This window comes from Nilaparvata lugens, chromosome 8, assembly GCF_014356525.2.
Source record: "Nilaparvata lugens isolate BPH chromosome 8, ASM1435652v1, whole genome shotgun sequence".
Lineage (NCBI taxonomy): Eukaryota > Metazoa > Arthropoda > Insecta > Hemiptera > Delphacidae > Nilaparvata > Nilaparvata lugens.
In genome coordinates, this window is record NC_052511.1 from 22,138,915 (window position 1) to 22,157,954 (window position 19,040).

Here is a 19,040-nt window from a genome sequence, read left to right on the forward strand (position 1 = left end):
ACTGAAAATCATACTGAGTGCCTTAACAGACTGTTTTCCAAAATTTGCATCAATAAAATCAACCGCGTCAATAGTGAAAGAAATGAACATTTTTTGATTTATTGAAATTTTATGTGAAAATTGAATGTAACAATTCATCAATTCATTAAAAAAAATAATAATAATACATTTTTTTATTCAACATACTAATTTTTTTTTTATGCAATAAAAATTGAATTTTTCTATCTATTAAATTTATGTGTAATTTCAAAAACTATTCTTTATATATTGAACTTTCTGTTGAGATATTTTCCTTTGAATTATAAAGCTAAGTCAAAAATTATTTTGATATTCTATACTTTGAAATATTGTTTGGAAACATATAACAAATGCTATTGATGAATTTTTATAATAATTTTCAATATTATAGGATGACATGTAATGTTTTTATAGAAAAAATTGTTACTGTTCTCAAATTTAAATTTCAAAAATTTCCATTTGGGTCAATGTAATTTTTTTTTCTTTAAATTTTCAAACAGTAAAATTTTTTATGTCAAGAGGGGGGTATTTGTAATATTACATTTTTTCTCGATTGGAATCAAATCTTTAATTCGAGATCTATAAAACTTTATAGAAAATATCAGAATAATCGATATACGGACAACTTTTTGACTGAGAATTTATCGTAAATGATTGTGTTGCATATTCCATGGTGTCACCGAGGCTGAGTTGACAGAATTAACAGATAAATGGATTATTTAAATAGAGATGATATATAAAAATTTTAAATAATAGTTTCAAAATAAAGTTTTATTGAGAACAAATATAAAATGTGAATTCTAAACTTGTAATTTATAAATTTTTTTGGTGACGTGTCTGTGACATCAACACTGTTTGAAGTAGCTTTGCTCTGTTCTTTGTGCTGGCTTTTTTCTCTCTAAAAATGATGGCTGGCTGTGTGTGTTCAAATTTTGTGCTCTCTGAATATTTTTCTGTTTGAGTGAATTATTAATGTTTCAAATTGAGTTTTGAACAGTTTATAGTGTTCTATTTTGTCTATAATTAATTGATTTGTGTGTCTACAAGCCTATAGCCATTGTTTTTCAACTATATAAACTGGATAAGTATTTAGCTTGTAGTGATTTTAGATGCTCAAGCGTGTAAGATATTGTTCTTTGTGTATTTGTGTAGTATATTGCCAAAATTCTTCTGAAGATTATAAGTTGATTTGCTCTGAAAACTGGATTTCTCATTCATAGGCGATAGATCCATTCATAGTTTATCAAGAATCTATTACGTTGGAGCCGATAAATTTCCTTAGGTTAATAGGTGAGACATGCTATCCAACCGATTTAGGAGAAATTGGTAGCACGGCAACATATTTGAGTTGTTCAATTAATGTCTAACTTGACATTTAATTCACTGAAGGCCTATGCCGCCTATATTAACGTATTCTATATTAGTAATTATTTCACTGTACTGATAGCTACGCTTGGCTTGCAAGCACATTCACATATTTGAGTTGTTCAATTGATGTCTAGCTTGACATTTAATTCACTGAAGGCCAATGCCGCCTATATTAATGTATTCTATTTATTGAGCACTATCTACAGCTTATTGTCATTTATTACTATTCCTTTTGTAAATCATTAAGATTGAATTTTGCAGCAGTAACTTTTTCATTATAGCACTCAATTTATATTCGCAATTCAGGTATCATTAATAATATCTTTTCGATTATTGTCAGGCTTCAATGGTCATTAATGTCATTGACCTAATTTCATTTAAGTTTTGTATTTCTCTAACGTTTTTTATTACATGTTGTAATTGTCCCAAGATTTTTCGATTCAATCTACTTACACTTGTTTTTGTATGTGGCCATCTGCCCATTATTTTATTATTATTAAATCTCATCTTGTTGACTCATTTTGTCTTTTATTGGCGTACTTACCACACTTCAAGCTATCAGTATTTTTATGCACAGAATTCAAATATTTGTTTGTAGGTATTAATACCAACTATCATTCACAGTCCACTGTCCTGACTTTGGATTCTGTCACCCGAATAAATTTAATAATAGTGTATTTTGTTTGGTAATTTTATTATTGTCTTACAAATATCTGCATAATTTATATCGGCTAGCGCACAAGTTCTTAACTTATGCTAGTCGAGCCACGAATTGAGAAAAAAAGCTTGATGTTTTGCTTTCTCTATTTACAAATTTGATTGACATTTGTGTTTTATTACAGAAATATTATTTTCAAAGTCAAATTGTATTTAGAGGAAAATTCATATAATTGTAATGTATTTCATGGCAAATAATTTGATTTTGATTTGATTACCGGTGTAAATGATTGTGATACATTACAAGAGGATATTAATGAGATTGCCACATGGAGCTCTGTAAATGGTTAAAAAATTAATGTTAATAAATCACACATAAAGACATTTTCAAGACAAAATCTTCCTTTTAATTCCTCTAACATGATGAATGGTTCTGCTCTTCCAATCAAAATATCGTGTAAGTATTTAGGAGTCTATTTTCAAAGTGATTTCAGATTAATCTCTCATATTGAACACATTTTAAATGTTTCTAATCGACTGTTGGGCTTTGTTATTGGAACTTGCAAACACTTCAGTAATTTAGATACTATAATATATCTGTACAAGTCGTTGGTAAGGAGTAGATTGGAGTATGCCTCAATTATTTGGGATCCTTATCATGATGAATATTCTGATTCTTTTGAGAAAGTTCAAAATAAATTCCTTCGCTACCTGTATTTTAAAAAGTTTGGCCACTATCCCTATTTTGCATATCCCACATCACAACTTAGAATCATGTTCAAAATTCCAACATTAAAGTCCAGACGTAATCTCCAAGCCATCTTACATTTATATAAAGTAGTTAATGGTCTTACGCAGCATCCTTTTCACCTGGAAATAGGGAACTATACCTGGAAAGATTGGGCTTCTATGTGCCAACTGTTTCTCCTGGGAGGTATTTTTCGTTTTTTATACCAAGATCTTGAACGTTGCAGGATTATAACTCACCCATCAATTGATCCATGAGACTTTTCAACACAGTATCTTGTGATATCGATCTCTTCAATCCGTCTTTGAATGCCTTTATTAAATCATGCTCTATATTACTTGAATATTAATTCTTTTGTCAATTTTTAACTTTAAGCACTCTCTCTCTCTCCTCTCTTCTTCTGCTATCTATCTCTAAATATATGTCTTTACCTTACTTCTTCTCTATTTTTTTTTCTTTTTAATTTTGTTTAGTTTAATTAGTCAACTCTTTTTTTATTACTTATATTGAACTTATTCTTTCTATTCTTATTTCAATTAAACTTATTTTCTTATTTTAATTAAAATTATTTAAATTGTACAATACAATTAGCCTATAATGATATGAATAATTAGTATTCAATTTTAAGATTTAGCATGTAATTCTGAAGTTTGTTTAATTTTTGTATAAGTTGTTTTTGTTCTCTTATTCTTCTTTATTATTTTTTGTGGAGTGCGGTTTTGGGCAGTGTGCCTGTCACATCCACACTGATTAACTACATTCACTACAATGTATCTTTTTTCCAATAAATTGAAATTGATATTTTTCATGAACTGTACCATACACTCTATCTGTCAACTCCCATCTTGGCCAACTTCTGTCTTTCATCAAACTGATTAAACTCCACAATGATTCTTCCCTTTCCAATATTTGTGATGAGATCCTCAAAAAATCAGATTGTGCTCTAGAGAAAAACAGAAACTCTCACCTTGAAAAACTTTATTCCCTGTACAAATCCCACTTCCAAAATAACCTGCCTCTTCAAATGCATCATTCCAACATTACCAACCCCCCCCCCCTCATCAGTGACAAACCCAACCTTGCCTTGCTCTTGAACCTACCACCACCCTGCCACATTCCCCCCTCCTTACCCAAACATTTGCCCCAACAACCTACATCACCTTCAATCCATCAAGAAAATGTTGAAAATCCCACTGTCCTCAACCTATCCTCAAGAAACCTTCACCTACAGATAAATCAGTCCTCAACAAGGGTCTCTCTTTTGCCCCAACTCCCAAACTTAATTCCATCAACCTTCTCTCTGATACTGTTCACTTCACTAGATATCTCGGATGGCAAGTATACTTCAGTGGCAACAACACCTCTGACCCTTCTTGCCCTCCCCCCCTCGACTCAGGTTGAGGTTCCCTCACTCCAACCCCCAACCTCACACCCCAAGAGTTCAAAACCATCAAAGACCTTCACTCTGACCCTAGTATTTTCATCACCAAAGCTGACAAAAGCTCAACCATGATAGTCTTACTGAACACCACTGATTACATCAAAGAAGCCAACCGGCAACTCACCAATCCCAAACAGTATGAACTCCTGCCTTCTGACCTTACTCCACGGCAGCTGGCAGATACGCAGAGGGCGATGTGAACAACTGCGATGTGAACGGCGGCAGATCTTTTTCCTTCCATCCATCGACAGACACTGCAGAGCTGCCGAGCTTGATGTGAACACTACTTTAAGCCGGCAAGAGATCTTCTACCATCCATCCATCCACAGACTTTGCAAAGCTGCCGAGTTAGGTGTGATACCACCTAACGCTGAGTACTCTATTTTCTATAAATGATTCTACAGTTGGAAACCGGATTTCCCTGTTTCACATTATTTTCAAAATGCGTTTTTGAGTTTTAAATGGATCTATAAAGCTGAAGTTAGCTGCATCCCAAACTAACAGACCGTACCTTAAAAGAGAAACTATATCTGTATTATTTTCAGAGAAAATGATTAATTTGAATTGTGAATTTTTCATGTATAAAATTAAATATTATGTTTTGATGTTGTCAATAACAGAAGATGTGAGTGTCTGTATGGAAGAGAGACAGAATTGTTTTCAGCTGTTCAACTATTTGCAATCATTCAGCTTATTCACGAGAAATATTCATCTAAAAATTTTAATCGATTTGATTAAAATAATATGATTTGTTGACATGCCATGGTATATCATTCTAAACTAGTAGTTCTGTGAACAGTAGACCTCGCGCTCAATGAGTTACATTGACCTGTTGTTATGTTTTCTCAAAAATTAATAAATAGTTTATCAATTAAAAATGTCTAGAAAAAATCCTAAATAAACATAGAGCTTTCTGTCCTATCGTACCGTGACGTGTCATGCCGGAATGTGAGTGTGAGCGCTGTTATCAGGTCTGGCTGCAACTGTCTACAACGTTGATGGAAAGATACAATTTTCAAGATGTTTGATGTTTTTGAACGGGTAGTATTATAGTCAACTGTCTACTAATGTTAATGGAAAGATACATTTTTGTCATACTTACTCAGTTGCAGCTGTTTTCCATGCATTAAATCAAGCTGGTAAACAGCAGTTTGCAGAACAAGAAAACATGTGATTTTCATTACAGCATACTATACTGTAAAGAGATCATATGTTCTTTTTACAGTCGAGTATGTTAGGACTCTAATGAGTCCTAATAACATCTGTGTAATTAATATACTAACTCAAATAATTGAAGAACTCATTTAAGGATTTTCAAGTTATAAGAACTCATCTGAAATCTTATAATTTAGGCCTTTATCATTTTATTTGAGTCTGTTATGAACTAGGCGCTACGGGCTAGGTCATGTTTATAGAATGCAGTTGCTCGAACAGCAGCAGGTAATGGTTTCTGTTTCTCAGCAATATTATTCTTTCTCGGATAAGTATGACAAAAAATATTGTACGTAACTTGTACGGTAACGTATTTACCGCATTTGTATGATAACTCTGCCCTCAACTATGTTTCGGGAAGAAATAATCATACTTATGCGGTAAATAATCGTTACCGGACTTGTCACGTAAAGTACTATTTCAAGATGTTCGAAGTTTTTGAACGGGTAGTATTATAGTCCACTAGACAGCTGATTTATGATGAATAATTCTATAGTCTGATTTTTACGGTAATATTGGCGTATGAAGGAGGCTCCTTTTTCCTTTTATATTATCCTTGAAATGCAAAATTTCCAAAAACCTTGTATATACGTCGACGCGCAATTTAAAAATGAACATACCAGTCAAATTTCATGAAAATCTATTACCGCGTTTCGCCGTGAATGCGCAACATAAAAACATATAAACATTTAAACATTAATAGAAATGCCAAAACCGTCGACTTGAATCTTAGACCTCACTTCGCTCGGTCAGTTTTAAGTGATTAGTGAGTGTTATTTTGTTATTCAATTTGGTTTGTAAACAATCTAAAATTAGAACTTTTTTGTTTTAAAATGGTTTGGACTGAAAATTTGACCTGAATTCAACTGTATGGAACATAACCTACATTTTGAAATATTTATAATGTATAAATCAAAATCCGGGGAAGAAACAGTTTTGGGCTGTGCCTGTTTGTCCTTCCCCAATCATTTTAAAGAATTGTGTTCTGTTTATCAAAAAAATAAATAACGAGCAGAGCTCGGTGCCCCGATATTTTTTATAATACAGTACAACTAAAGAATTGGCAACGTTTATGGTAAGGGGTGAGGAGGTAATCAGCCCTTCCATATTTGTCATCGTATTCAATTTCTGTTTGTTAGTTTGTTTGTATGTCTGATGGAAATCGAAAACGGCTCTAACGATTTTGATTAAGTTTGAATCTATACTTATAAAATTCTTATCCCACTGATCACGATTCCTGGAAAACTATTGGATGGATTGTAACAAAACTTGGAATATAGCTTCCTTATATGTCCTAGGTGCTCACTAAGAAATCTTTTGGCGATATTTCAACTCTAGGGTAGTTTTTAAGGGTTTAAAGATCCTTCTAGCATGTATACTCTCCTTCTCCCAATCTCTCAATTAATTATAATAGAAATGTCCATATCATATGTTACTATAGAACTATAATCTAGAGAGAGTAACTCTTTAAAACAGTTGTTAACTGGCAACTAAATTAATGATTTTGTCAGGTTGGCATCAAGTTGAGATGACTTCATTAGGTTGGCACCAAAGTTGAAGAACTTATTAAAATGCATTTATCGAGAATAAATTGATTGGGAACCGCTGCTTCAATCAGAGCTATTCCTGGGAGTATAGATAATTTTTATTTTTCATAAAACAAACATTCATGACGGGAGTTGCTTCTATCAATTGATCCTATTCTATCAAGACTAATTTATTTTGATAGTATATCCGACAGACTGCTTAAACAATTTCGATGAAATTTCAATAATTTAGTATGATATATGGAGGGCGTTTTTACTTCCCTTGCCCTATTACCATAGGTAAGGAAAGTATTGCTTTCCAAAAAATTTAAGGTACCCTAATTTCATGTTTTCTATACGTTCCATTACATTTCTTGCCCTATTACCATAGGTAAGGAAAGTATTGCTTTCCAAAAAATTTAAGGTACCCTAATTTCATGTTTTCTATACGTTCCATTACATTTCTTGCCCTATTACCATAGGTAAGGAAAGTATTGCTTTCCAAAAAATTTAAGGTACCCTAATTTCATGTTTTCTATACGTTTCAAGGTCCCCTGAGTCCAAAAACATGATTTTCGGGTATTGGTCTGTATGTGTGTGTATAAGTGTATGTGTGTCTGTGTACACGATATCTCATCTCCCAATTAACGGAATGTCTTGAAATTTGAAACTTAAGGTCCTTACACTATAAGGATCCGACACGAACAAATTCAATCGGATGCAATTCAAGATGGCGGCTGAAATGGCATAAATATTGTCAAAAACAGGGTTTTTCGCGATTTTCTCAAAAACGGCTCCAATGATTTTGATAAAATTTATACCTAAAATAGTCCCTTATACCTAAAATAAGCTTCATCAACTTCCACTAATCCCATATCTGTAAAAATTCCAGGAGCTCCGCCCCATCTATGCAAAGTTTGATTTTAGATTCTCAATTATCAGGCTTCAGATAGAATTTAAACAAAAAATTCCAAATGGAAAAGATTGAGCATGAAAATCTCTACAATTAATGTTCAGTAACATTTTCACCTAAAATTTAAAATATAAGATCGAAATTCGAGAAAATGTTATTATTTCAATTGCAAACTGTTGGCAACTGTTGATTCTATTAAGTCATTCACTATGAAGTGATAGCAGACCTCGTGTCTCCAGCGTTATAGTCCTGTCACCAGCTGGCTTAGATCTTTGCATAGTAGACTTGAGATGCGTAAGAACACTAGCGTCAGGTGATCAATGTTCATAACGGCAAGGAAAGTAGTGTGAGTGCACCACACCAGATTTTTGAAATTTCAGAAGTGTCTGTTGGGCGAAAGAAAGGGGTTATTTATTAAAATAGCTGTTTATGCTTTTCCTTATGTAAAAATATCTTCGCTACTGTATTATGTAAATAATACGCTAATTTATGTAAAAATTCAAGAGATCCATCGATACCAGCGAGTCATCAAATTCCGAATCAACTTGAATTGGAATTTATTCTTCAATTGCATCAAGCAAAATCAAAAATAACATTATCACTGCTAATTTGATAACTCAATGGGAAATATTAATTGCCAAAGAATAAAGTCGATTTTGACTTTTAAGCCCTGCCCAATATTCTACAAAATTCGCTGCAATCAGACTAATATTCTACAGAACACTTCAAACACATCAATTGATTATTCGAGTGATTTGACTCAATAATTTTCATGTCAAGCTGTGGCCTAATCTCAAAAACTATTATAACAATTTTGATAGAATTAAGATTATGAATGTTTCACAAAAATAATCTCATCTTTTTATTCCCGTAGCGAAGCACGGGTGCCCTGCTAGTATTGTATATAGTTTGAAATATAGTGAGTTTGTGATACGAAAATCATCATTTTTGAATTAGGTCTCATGTTTAGGATAACTCACTGAGGGAACTTGAAAATGTTTAGGTAATAGTATTCATCAACCGAGTAGCAGCTGATCGAGAGAGTTTTCCATTGTCAGTTGAAAACGAGACAGACAGTGTTGAGTCACAGTATACATACAGTATGGAAACTTGGCTAGTACCCTGTCGCAAAAATCCTAGGTAATTGAATTATAACAAATCCATTTACTTCTAAATTTCCATCTCTATGTCTTTGTACTTTCAACTCTGTTTCTTTGATATTGTTATTTTTATAGACATGAAGTAGATAGATAAGGGTGGGTGTCTTCCATAAGTAAAATGAAATGTCTATTTCCGACTTCTGTAGTGGAATACTTGTAACTATTAGTTCTGTGAACAGTAGACCTCGTACAGAAGTTATAAACATATCTCATTGTCAATATGTCACCCCAATATTAGCCCTTCAGACATCGGAGAACAAGAAGCCAGTACCGTGATGAGAAATCGGTAAGTGTTGAAACGGCCAATGACTGATTGGCATGTATTGACGATGACAATATTACCTGTTATAAATAAAACCGAGAGCAGTGCCAAGCTGTAATCATCAAAAGCTAATTTACAAACATAAATATACAGACAAAAGCAAATCCCGTCGAGTTGAAACGTAAAAAATCAATCATCAAAATATTATCATGAAAAAATAACATTTTCCTGCTATTTTGGGAAATGATAACTGTATATCTTCCAGTATTAAAAATGGCATTCTAAATGAAAAACAATTTTAAAAATTTTATTATATTCAAAATTCTCAATGTTTGAGTATATTAACCCTCCAGTAGACTACATTCAAAACAGTAGAACCTCTACAATTTGTAGCTTATGGTACAAAGCGTTTAATACAAATTTTGGAGGGTGACGAATTATATATCAAGCTCTGCAATATCGAGGCTGATAAAACAAAATACGAAAAATTATATCATCGATACTGATCCAAACATTACCCATGATTAATTCGTCATAATATAGCCTCTATGAATGGATATTAGATAATATTGTTAATATTATTTGACATACTTGTAAAAGATTTCAGAGATCAATACATCAACTGTTCATGAGTGAGTTCTTTATCCGAGGTTGTCTAGTTATATTATTTTCGCCACACTGCACAGAAAGCAGCTGTTTTCCAGTCCCTACGTAGATCTGATGTCAGGAAAGGTTTCTTTCCAGCCTAGACCGGAAAACGTACTCTTTCTAGCCGCTAACATGGAAGTCCGTAGTTAATAAGTCATCCGCTAGATCGGGCGAGTGTCAACATTCTTCATCTGAAGTTGCAATTATTTCAGTTCAAGTTTCAAATCAAACTAATTCAGCATTCACTTCGCAACCATTTTTATTCAATTATTTATTGTTGATTAGTGCATTCCGAATTTTCAAAAATGCTTGAAGATGACGACGCCCGTGATATTCTAATTGAAATTTTAAAAGAATCTGAAATCCTGACTGCAAATCTTCTACCACTAAAATCAAGAGATAGGTATGATAACTTAACGAGTATTCTTTATTTTGTATTTATTTATTTTGTCAACAATACCTGTAGTGTAGCGAAAAATATCGTTTGCAGCACAGGCAAAAATGTTATTCTGGCTCGAAATCGGTTTTCTAGTCCTCAGCCTACGGCCTTGGACTTGAAAACCGATTTCGAGCCGGAAAAACTCATTTTCTGCTCTAGGTGCGAAATATACTATTTATATGTGAATCCATAGAACTTTAAAGTTCACTCTGTATGGGTAAATAATTCACAATCAGAATTCAAAATCCCTAAACTAATAATACCAATTACTATAATGTTATAGGTATTGCTATCACGAGTTGTATTATCTAATATGTGTAGGCTATGTTGAAGACAAACAATAGATATGCAGACAGACAGCAATAACGGAAGTGAGTTGATATAAAAGTTGCACATCAATCAGCTGAATTTATATGTTTCGGTGCATTAAGGACAGTCTGTGTGATAATTCTCAAATAGCATTAGCTGTTATGAATAAATGGGTGAATTGTGGTAATTGCATGCAACTAATATTCCAGCTTACTGATGATGAATCACAACAACCTTTTTTCCAATTCACTTCATCATTTGATGTGATTTTCGGTGTCCTCATCACTGGAGTTATTAGTTAGGCTACTATAGCATAATTTTCGATGAACTCATTACTGATGGAGTTATCAGTTACTATGTTGTATTAGTGTATTTATCTTGATGGGAATACTAATTACAGTGTTTTTTATGGAAAAACTTCAAATTATAGAGTTAAAGAGAGGTTTCAGTGTACTCACTAATCTTGACAATTGAACTATTTTTGTTTTGTGTCAAGAAATTCACTAATAGCTCTATTATTTAAGCTCCAAATAACTTCAGAAATGAGAGACAAATTGTGTGCTTGTCATTGTCCGTAGGGAAGGGAGGGTAACAGCTGGTGTGAATGAAACTTTGAATGCGTTTCTGTGTGAGCTTCTGCCTGGTGATGATGCTGGGGTTGATGTGGGAGCACAGCCTGCTGTTTGTGTTGGCTTTGTGTCTGAGGATGGATGTGGGCCTTGTGTGGGTGAGTGGAGTCCCGAGGCCCTGGCCATTGCTGTTTCAAAGATGAAGCGTGGAATGGCTCTGGAACTGGATGAAGTCTCATCCGACCTGGTCTGGCGTGCTTGGCGGAGAGTGAAATATGTTTGTTTGGATCTATTCAATCGATGCCTGAGCCAGGGAGTGTACCCAGCGGCCTGGAGGATTGGTGAGATGGTTCTTATACCCAAAGCGGGTGATTGGGACTTATCCTTGGTGAAGTCGTTCTGACCTATCACCTTGCTGAGTGTGAGGGACAAGTTATTGGAGCACCTCATCGAGATGAGCCTGGGAAGTGCTATTGGGTCCACAGGAGGCACGAGCAGGAAGCAGTATGGCTTTGTTGGTGGAAAGAGTACTGTTGATGCTGTCAGGCATTTGATTGAGTGAGTTGGTGGGTGTGGCTATAGGTTTGTGTTGGCTGTGTTCCTTGACATCCAGGGGGCATTTGACTCGGCTTGGTGGCCAGCCATAATATGGCAGCTGAGGCGATTCCAGTGTCCCTTGGATGTTGTTAGGTTGGTTCGAGTGTACCTCACTGGTAGAGTTGTGCATATGGGTTGTGGTTCAGTGTTTGTGGAGCATGTGATGGAGCGCGGGTGTCCCCAGGGTCACCTTTTCTGGAACCTTCTGTTGGATGAGTGGCTTTGCATGGATCTGGTGCTGCTGGTGGGCGGTGATCGGCGAGCTGAGGTGGAGGAGCAAGCGACTGCTGTGTTGGACCGTCTGTTTGAATGGAGTGTCAGTGTTAAGTTAGAGTTTGCACTGGAGAAGTCTTTGTGCATGAGTATGAGAGGCCTGCACAGCCTGTCTTGCAGGAGGAATGTGCATATGAATGGTGTACCTGTTAGATATGTGAGTAGTATAAAAAGTGCCCTAGAGTCGCCCTTCACCTCAAGGCCATCAAGGTCAACCAAACCTAACCTCAAGGTCATCCAGGTCAACCAAACCTAACCTCAAGGTCATCCACGTCATCCAAACCTAACCTCAAGGTCATCCACGTCATCCAAACCTAACCTCAAGGTAAAAAAAAAATTTTTTTAATTAAAAAAAAATAAATAAATAAGTAAATAAATAAAATAAAAAAAAAATAAAAAAAAATAAAATGAAAAAAAAACATAAAATCTGGAAAAAATGAAAAAAAAATGGGACATTGTATCTTGTGCAGTCGTGCCACCAGTACATGTGTGTGGGTGATTTTCGTGTAGTAATGAGATCACACCAGATGAATATGTCCATACCTACTAGATCAAGATGTCCATGGGAGACTAGATCAACATGGCCATGCTGCTCTAAAGATCAAAATGGCATTGAAGATAGATATTTTCAACGACTCCCACTCCACCTCCCCAGTCATATGGACATTCTCAATGACCCTCACTCCTCCTGTCACATGTCTGTATAGCATAATTGGGTCGTCCACTCACTGATCAGTTACTGTTCAGTTACTGTTCAGTTACTGATCAGTCATTGTTCAGTTACTGTTCAGTCACTGAACAGTCACTGATCAGTCACTATTCAGTCACTGATCAGTCACTATTCAGTCACTGATCAGTCACTGTTCAGTCACTGATCAGTCACTGTTCAGTTACTGATCAGTCACTGATCAGTCACTGTTCAGTCACTGATCAGTCACTGTTCAGTCACTGTTCAGTCACTGATGAACAGTGACTGAAGTCACTGATCAGTCACTGTTCAGTCACTGTTCAGTCACTGATGAACAGTGACTGAAGTCACTGATCAGTCACTGTTCAGTCACTGATCAGTCACTGTTCAGTCACTGTTCAGTCACTGATGAACAGTGACTGAACAGTGACTGATCAGTGACTGAACAGTGACTGTACAGTGACTGATCAGTGACTGAACAGTGACTGATCAGTGACTGATCAGTAACTGATCAGTGACTGAACAGTGACTGATCAGTGACTGAACAGTGACTGATCAGTGACTGATCAGTGACTGTTCAGTGACTGAACAGTAACTTGTTCAGTGACTGAACAGTAACTGAACAATGACTGATCAGTAACTGAACAGTAACTGAACAGTGACTGATCAGTGAGTGGACAACCCAATTATGCTATACAGACATGTGACAGGAGGAGTGAGGGTCATTGAGAATGTCCATATGACTGGGGAGGTGGAGTGGGAGTTGTTGAAAATATCTATCTTCAATGCCATTTTGATCTTTAGAGCAGCATGGCCATGTCGATCTAGAGTCTCTCATGGACATCTTGATCTAGTAGGTATGGACATATTCATCTGGTGTGATCTCATTACTACACAAAAATCACACACGTACTGGTGGCACGACTGCACAAGACACAATGTCCAATTTTTTTTTCATTTATTCCAGATTTTATGTTTTTTTTTTTTTAATTTTTTTCTTATTTTATTTTTTCATTTATTTTTTTTCTAATTTTTTTTTTAATTTTTTTTTTAATTTTTTTTTTCTTATTTTTTTTTTACCTTGAGGTTAGGTTTGGATGACGTGGATGACCTTGAGGTTAGGTTTGGATGATGTGGATGACCTTGAGGTTAGGTTTGGTTGACCTGGATGACCTTGAGGTTAGGTTTGGTTGACCTAGATGACCTTGAGGTTAGGTTTGGTTAACCTGGATGGCCTTGAGGTTAGGTTTGGTTGACCTAGATGACCTTGAGGATAGGTTTGGTTGACCTGGATGGCCTTGAGGTGAAGGGCGACTCTGGGGCACTTGTGCCCCAGAGTCGCCCTTTTTATACTACTTATGTGAATGGATGTGTGTATCTGGGAATCAACCTGGGGGAGGACCTGCAGATGGAGGGCAACATTGCCAGGTTGGAGGAGAAGTGTCTTCATGTCTTCTCTTGCTGTGGAGTGGTCGCAAGGCATGACTGGGGCTACAGGGCTACAGGCTACACTTAATTGAAGATGGGATGTTGGCTGATTGATAATAGGGTGGTAGTACTACAGGTTGGGTTGGGTTGAGCAGGTTGTGGGTGAGAGTATTGGCTAGCGGGGATATTTCAGCTGGTTAATGGTAGGGCAGGAACATTGTAGGCTGGGTTGGGTATAAATGTATTGTATGTATGTTTGGTGAGAATGGTTGATGGCACGTCGTGCTGTGTGTGATTCTGTCACTGGTGCCTGGTCGCAGAGAACCAGTCTGGAGCTCTTCCCTGAAAATTGTAAAGGGCAGAATTCTGGACTGTTTAATGCCCATACCACTCTCCTGCAGTGGAGGCCCCCCACCATAGGGGGTGGTCGTCATCTTTAGCATAGGCACCAGTGTGGAGTGGGTTGAGCGGCATGGGTCTTAGGAGGCCTGAAAGGCCTGTTCCCAGGTAGTTGGGCTGGGATCAGGACCTGTGCTGTGGTATGTAATGTGTGTGTGGGTGATTCTGGGGTATTAGGGGTTGGGTTGGGTCTTTGGGGTTTTAATTAGTGTTGCTGAGCTGGGTGGGAATATATGAGTAAGTAGGGTTTCCTTTGATTGGGGTTTGGGCATGATTAGAATTTGGGGTTTGAGTTGCTGTCGGTGCTCAGATTACAGTCTAGGTGGAGTTTTGGGTAAACATCTATCTGAAACGCCCTGGCAGCTGTCTGAATGCCCCTGGCTCCGTCAGGGACATTTTGGCAGTGGCACGGGCTTTTTCCAAGTCTTCAGGTAGCTGAGAGGATACGTCCAGGCCTTCTGGTCCATGTACCACCGGAACTGGGCATCTGTGGTGGGGCAGTTTGTCTTGTCATTGGCATCCAGGCTAAACTCCTCAATGATGCCCCCCTGACGATTGGCAGTGGTGCTACGGACCCTGAGCTGTTTTTGTGGTATGATGCAAATCAGGTACACAAGGGCTCAGGTGAGGTTTACTGGACTGGAGGGTCTACACATGTCCACTCCTGTCAGGTTCTGGGTGTGTCGGTGGACTAAGGTGGCATGTACCCAAAATCGAGTATGCATCTATAGTGTGGGGTGTCCCCTGTGGGTTGAGGGAGATTTGAGTCGATCATGAACTCAAGAATGTGTTGAAAACCAGAATTCACCCACAGTATCCATGCTTGTCATAGAAGGTGACTAAAATTGACCTCAAGGCAACTCCAGAAGTTGCCTTGCCTTCAAACCCACAGGATCTGCCCCATCAGGGCAGTTTTGGAGGGGAAAAAAGAAAAACCCAAGAGTCCAGAGATGGGCGAAACTCCAGGCACAAATGTGGGTCAAGAGGCTGAGTCGATGATGGCTGGTTGCCGGGCGCCCTTGAGGCAGTTTGGCGTCCCCTCTCTCAGTGGAAGGACCAACAAAAAGGCCAGGAGTGGAACTCATGTAGGTCAAGAGTTTGTGGGTGGAGAAGCCAAAACTCACCACTGCTCAAAGAAGGGCGGCTATTCAGGCAAAACTTCTTGGGAGAGGTGAGGCTTTCAACCCTGCAAAGTTTCGGAGGAGCAAAAAGAAAAACCCAAGAGACCAGTTATGGGTGAAAAACCCATGTGACAAATGTGGGTCAAGAAGCTGAGTCAAGGATGGCCGGGTGCCCTAGAGGCAACTTGAACGCCCCATCCTCAGCGGAAGGACCTACAAAGAAGGCCAGGAGTGGAACTCACATAGGTCATGAGGACTAATCAGTCTGAAGAGACTGCCAAGCATATCATAATGGATTGCAACCAGGTGATGAATGGAGTGTTAGTATAGGGAAAAACTCCTGGTTCTTGTGAAGGGCATAGGTATTGGTTTGCCTAACTAACATACTTGGTACTTGGGAACACAATAAGCTTTGGTTGATGTGTAGGGCTCTTTGAACCTTTGGATCCTTGAATCTGTCCCTTCAAAAACAATAAACAATATGGTGTGGGGTCCTGCTAATTTAACTGATAGCTACGAAATTGAGAGGATTCAAAATAGATTTCTAAGACACCTTTTCATCAAGAAATTCAGTAACTTCTGTCCATTCAGTTTTCCAACTAGTGAATTGTGATCCATATTTAATGCGGTTGTGGAGATCATTAAATTCCCTATATTGCTGTTATATAATATCTTAAATCATAACGTCAATTTACCATATTTTATCAGCCCAATTAATTTGAGTGTACCTACTATATGCAAGACCTAGAAGGAAACTATTGTTCGATATTCCCTTTTCTAGAACAAACCATCATTACAACTCATTTCTTTACACAACCTTACGACTGTTTAACAGCTTGAATGAACACATTAATCCTTTTTTGAACTCATTCAATGAATATAAGAAACCTTGTGAACTGAATCTATCATAAGACGCTCGTTTTGAGGTGAATTGTTTTTAGTAAACTCTGGCTGGAACTCTCCTAGTTTAGGACTTTTGTTTTCTGTTTACTTATTAGCTTTTTGTTTTTTTCTCAATTATTATTTTCTTTCCTGTAAGCTTTTAATTTGTTTTTTCTCTATAATCTTTCGAAAAGATTCTTTCATATTCTCTCTTTTCAAATTTTTCTTCATAGTAATGAAATTAATTTGATCATTCTGAGTATGCTTTTTCTTTTTTTTCAAATTTTTCTTTATAAGAATGTAACTGAAACTGGAGTTCTATTCACAACATGTTTTACAAATGCTTTTACAATGTAATTATTAGGTGAAACAGTATCATGATGGAAGAAAAAAAGAAAAGAGCTTCAGTCACTCAATTTAGATAACTAAAGAAGAAAGAAAAAATCAACTAATTTGATTAATTCAACTGTGTAAATGCTTTTTGCTTTCTTTTCATTTTTACTATATTTCATAATGTAGATATTTATTATATTTTTGTTCAACTTACTAAGTTAAATTTTTGTTTCAGTTACTTGTGTAAAAAAGGCTCTTCATGAATTTCTGTAAGCCTTTGTATGTAATGAAAATGAATAAATAAATAATATATTGGAAACGTTGAGGTGCAGTTCAGATTTGACATTCTTCTTTCAACTGAAAGACTGAAGGTTGGGCTTATAAGGTTGAGGTGTTGGGTGGGGTTTGAAGCAGCAACCCATCAACCAATATCAATATTCAGATCTAATGTGAGTTTGATTCAATTCAACAAGCAACATCAACACTGATAAATTAGGCCTATTCATCCACTCATATTTTTCTTTTAAAGTAAATTCTTCGTATAAGTCATTTTACGTCTACCACTCACTCGGGCAATCCAGATATTGGATTTTTTTTCTTTATCCTCGTACTGTCCATACAAACGCGCTGAAAGTGATTTATTTGAAAAAATATATAAAATCCACAAACTCACAGAAATTGAGTTTTCCTTCCTCTAAAACTCTTTTAAATACTTTTATTGATAGAAACGTGATAGTTATATCAAATAAATACACAAAAATATTCACCAATGCCATCGACGTTCATGGCGTAAAAACATAATTCCACAGGCAGTTGCTTTTGATCCTTTCCTTTCTATTTCAAAGCAAAGGTAAAAAGGTTAACTATAACGTTTTTCACGTGCTGTTGTATATTAAATTTATCTCTTTTTATTATTGATTTCAATTTAAAATGAAGAAGCAAGTATCTCTTCCTAGTATAGTGAAGACAAAAGTAAAAAGTAAAGTAAAGGATAAACTATTTAAAAAGAAGAAATTTCGCTTGGTGAGTAGTAAACACGCAACATGAAGTAGCTTGGCTGCTGATGTATAACTTTCAAGTTTTTTTCTTGTTTAAATTCCTTTATTCCACAATGTCAACCTAGGATTTCATTATACAAAATTCTTATTATAGTAGGTACACTTTTTTCCTTGTATGTACTAGTGATCATTGATAAACACTTTGAATGTTGATAGTAGGCCTATCAAGCTTCAGTATTATTTCTTTCATTTTCATTTATTTACAGATTCAAGTCTGTGTGTAATTCTTGTCTGAGTTATTAATTTTCTAGTTGGCTAGTTCACTGAGTTATTAGTTATTTCAGTCCGATAGCATCGATACAGAAATTAAAGTAAGTTATATTAAATAATGCGAAGGCAGCTAGCTCATCCTGAGCCTACCCAAGACTATTTTTAAGATCAGCTTTAAAAGTACCGTGTTATAGCATATGTCAAAGCATTTTCTGCTTCAATATATAATAATTCATTTTATTTATACACGGTATAATCATACAAATGAGTTGAGTATAACAAATTCTAACAATGACTAAATTAAACCACATTAACAAAATGTTTGGCAATAGATCAAACTGATAACAAGATCCAATTATAAATTTGCATCCAACCACGAACAATGAAAGTACCCACATTACAATCAATAATCAATATTAGGCTACTATGAATTGCTAACATTCAACAAGCTCATATTAGGAGGTACAAGGTAATTCCTAATCAATAAATTAAATAGATTTAACACATTCAAATAACTCAGTTATATAAATACATTCAACAAGTTCAGCAAATCCAATAAATTTAATACATTCAACAAATCCACTAAACTCAAAAAAGTTAACAATTTCAGTTAACTTAACTAATTCAATTAGTTTACAGTAGAGTGAAGTAACTGTTGACGAAGTTAGAGAGTTCATTATAAAATCATTTCCGGGATCCGATCCAATAGTTGAAAAATTGGCTAGCAAGGGTGTAAATGCAAGTTTTGAATTCGGAATTGACTTTCACAAAAGAGCAGATA

General features: G+C 35.9%; 1 protein-coding gene across 5 annotated transcripts in view; it reads left to right on the forward strand.

Moving 5' to 3' along the window:
* LOC111058688 (MKI67 FHA domain-interacting nucleolar phosphoprotein) overlaps positions 1-19,040 on the forward strand; it is a 105,645-nt gene that overhangs the window by 66,151 nt on the left and 20,454 nt on the right. Inside the window, exon 1 of one of the 5 annotated variants that reach the window (XM_022346248.2) lies at positions 17,808-18,014. The exons of the other annotated variants lie outside the window; for them this stretch is intronic. Within the exon in view, the coding sequence (XP_022201940.1) occupies positions 17,922-18,014 (93 nt within the window). The 5' untranslated portion in view covers positions 17,808-17,921. Of the gene's footprint in view, positions 1-17,807; positions 18,015-19,040 lie in introns of those variants that run through there. 5 annotated transcript variants of the gene reach the window in all.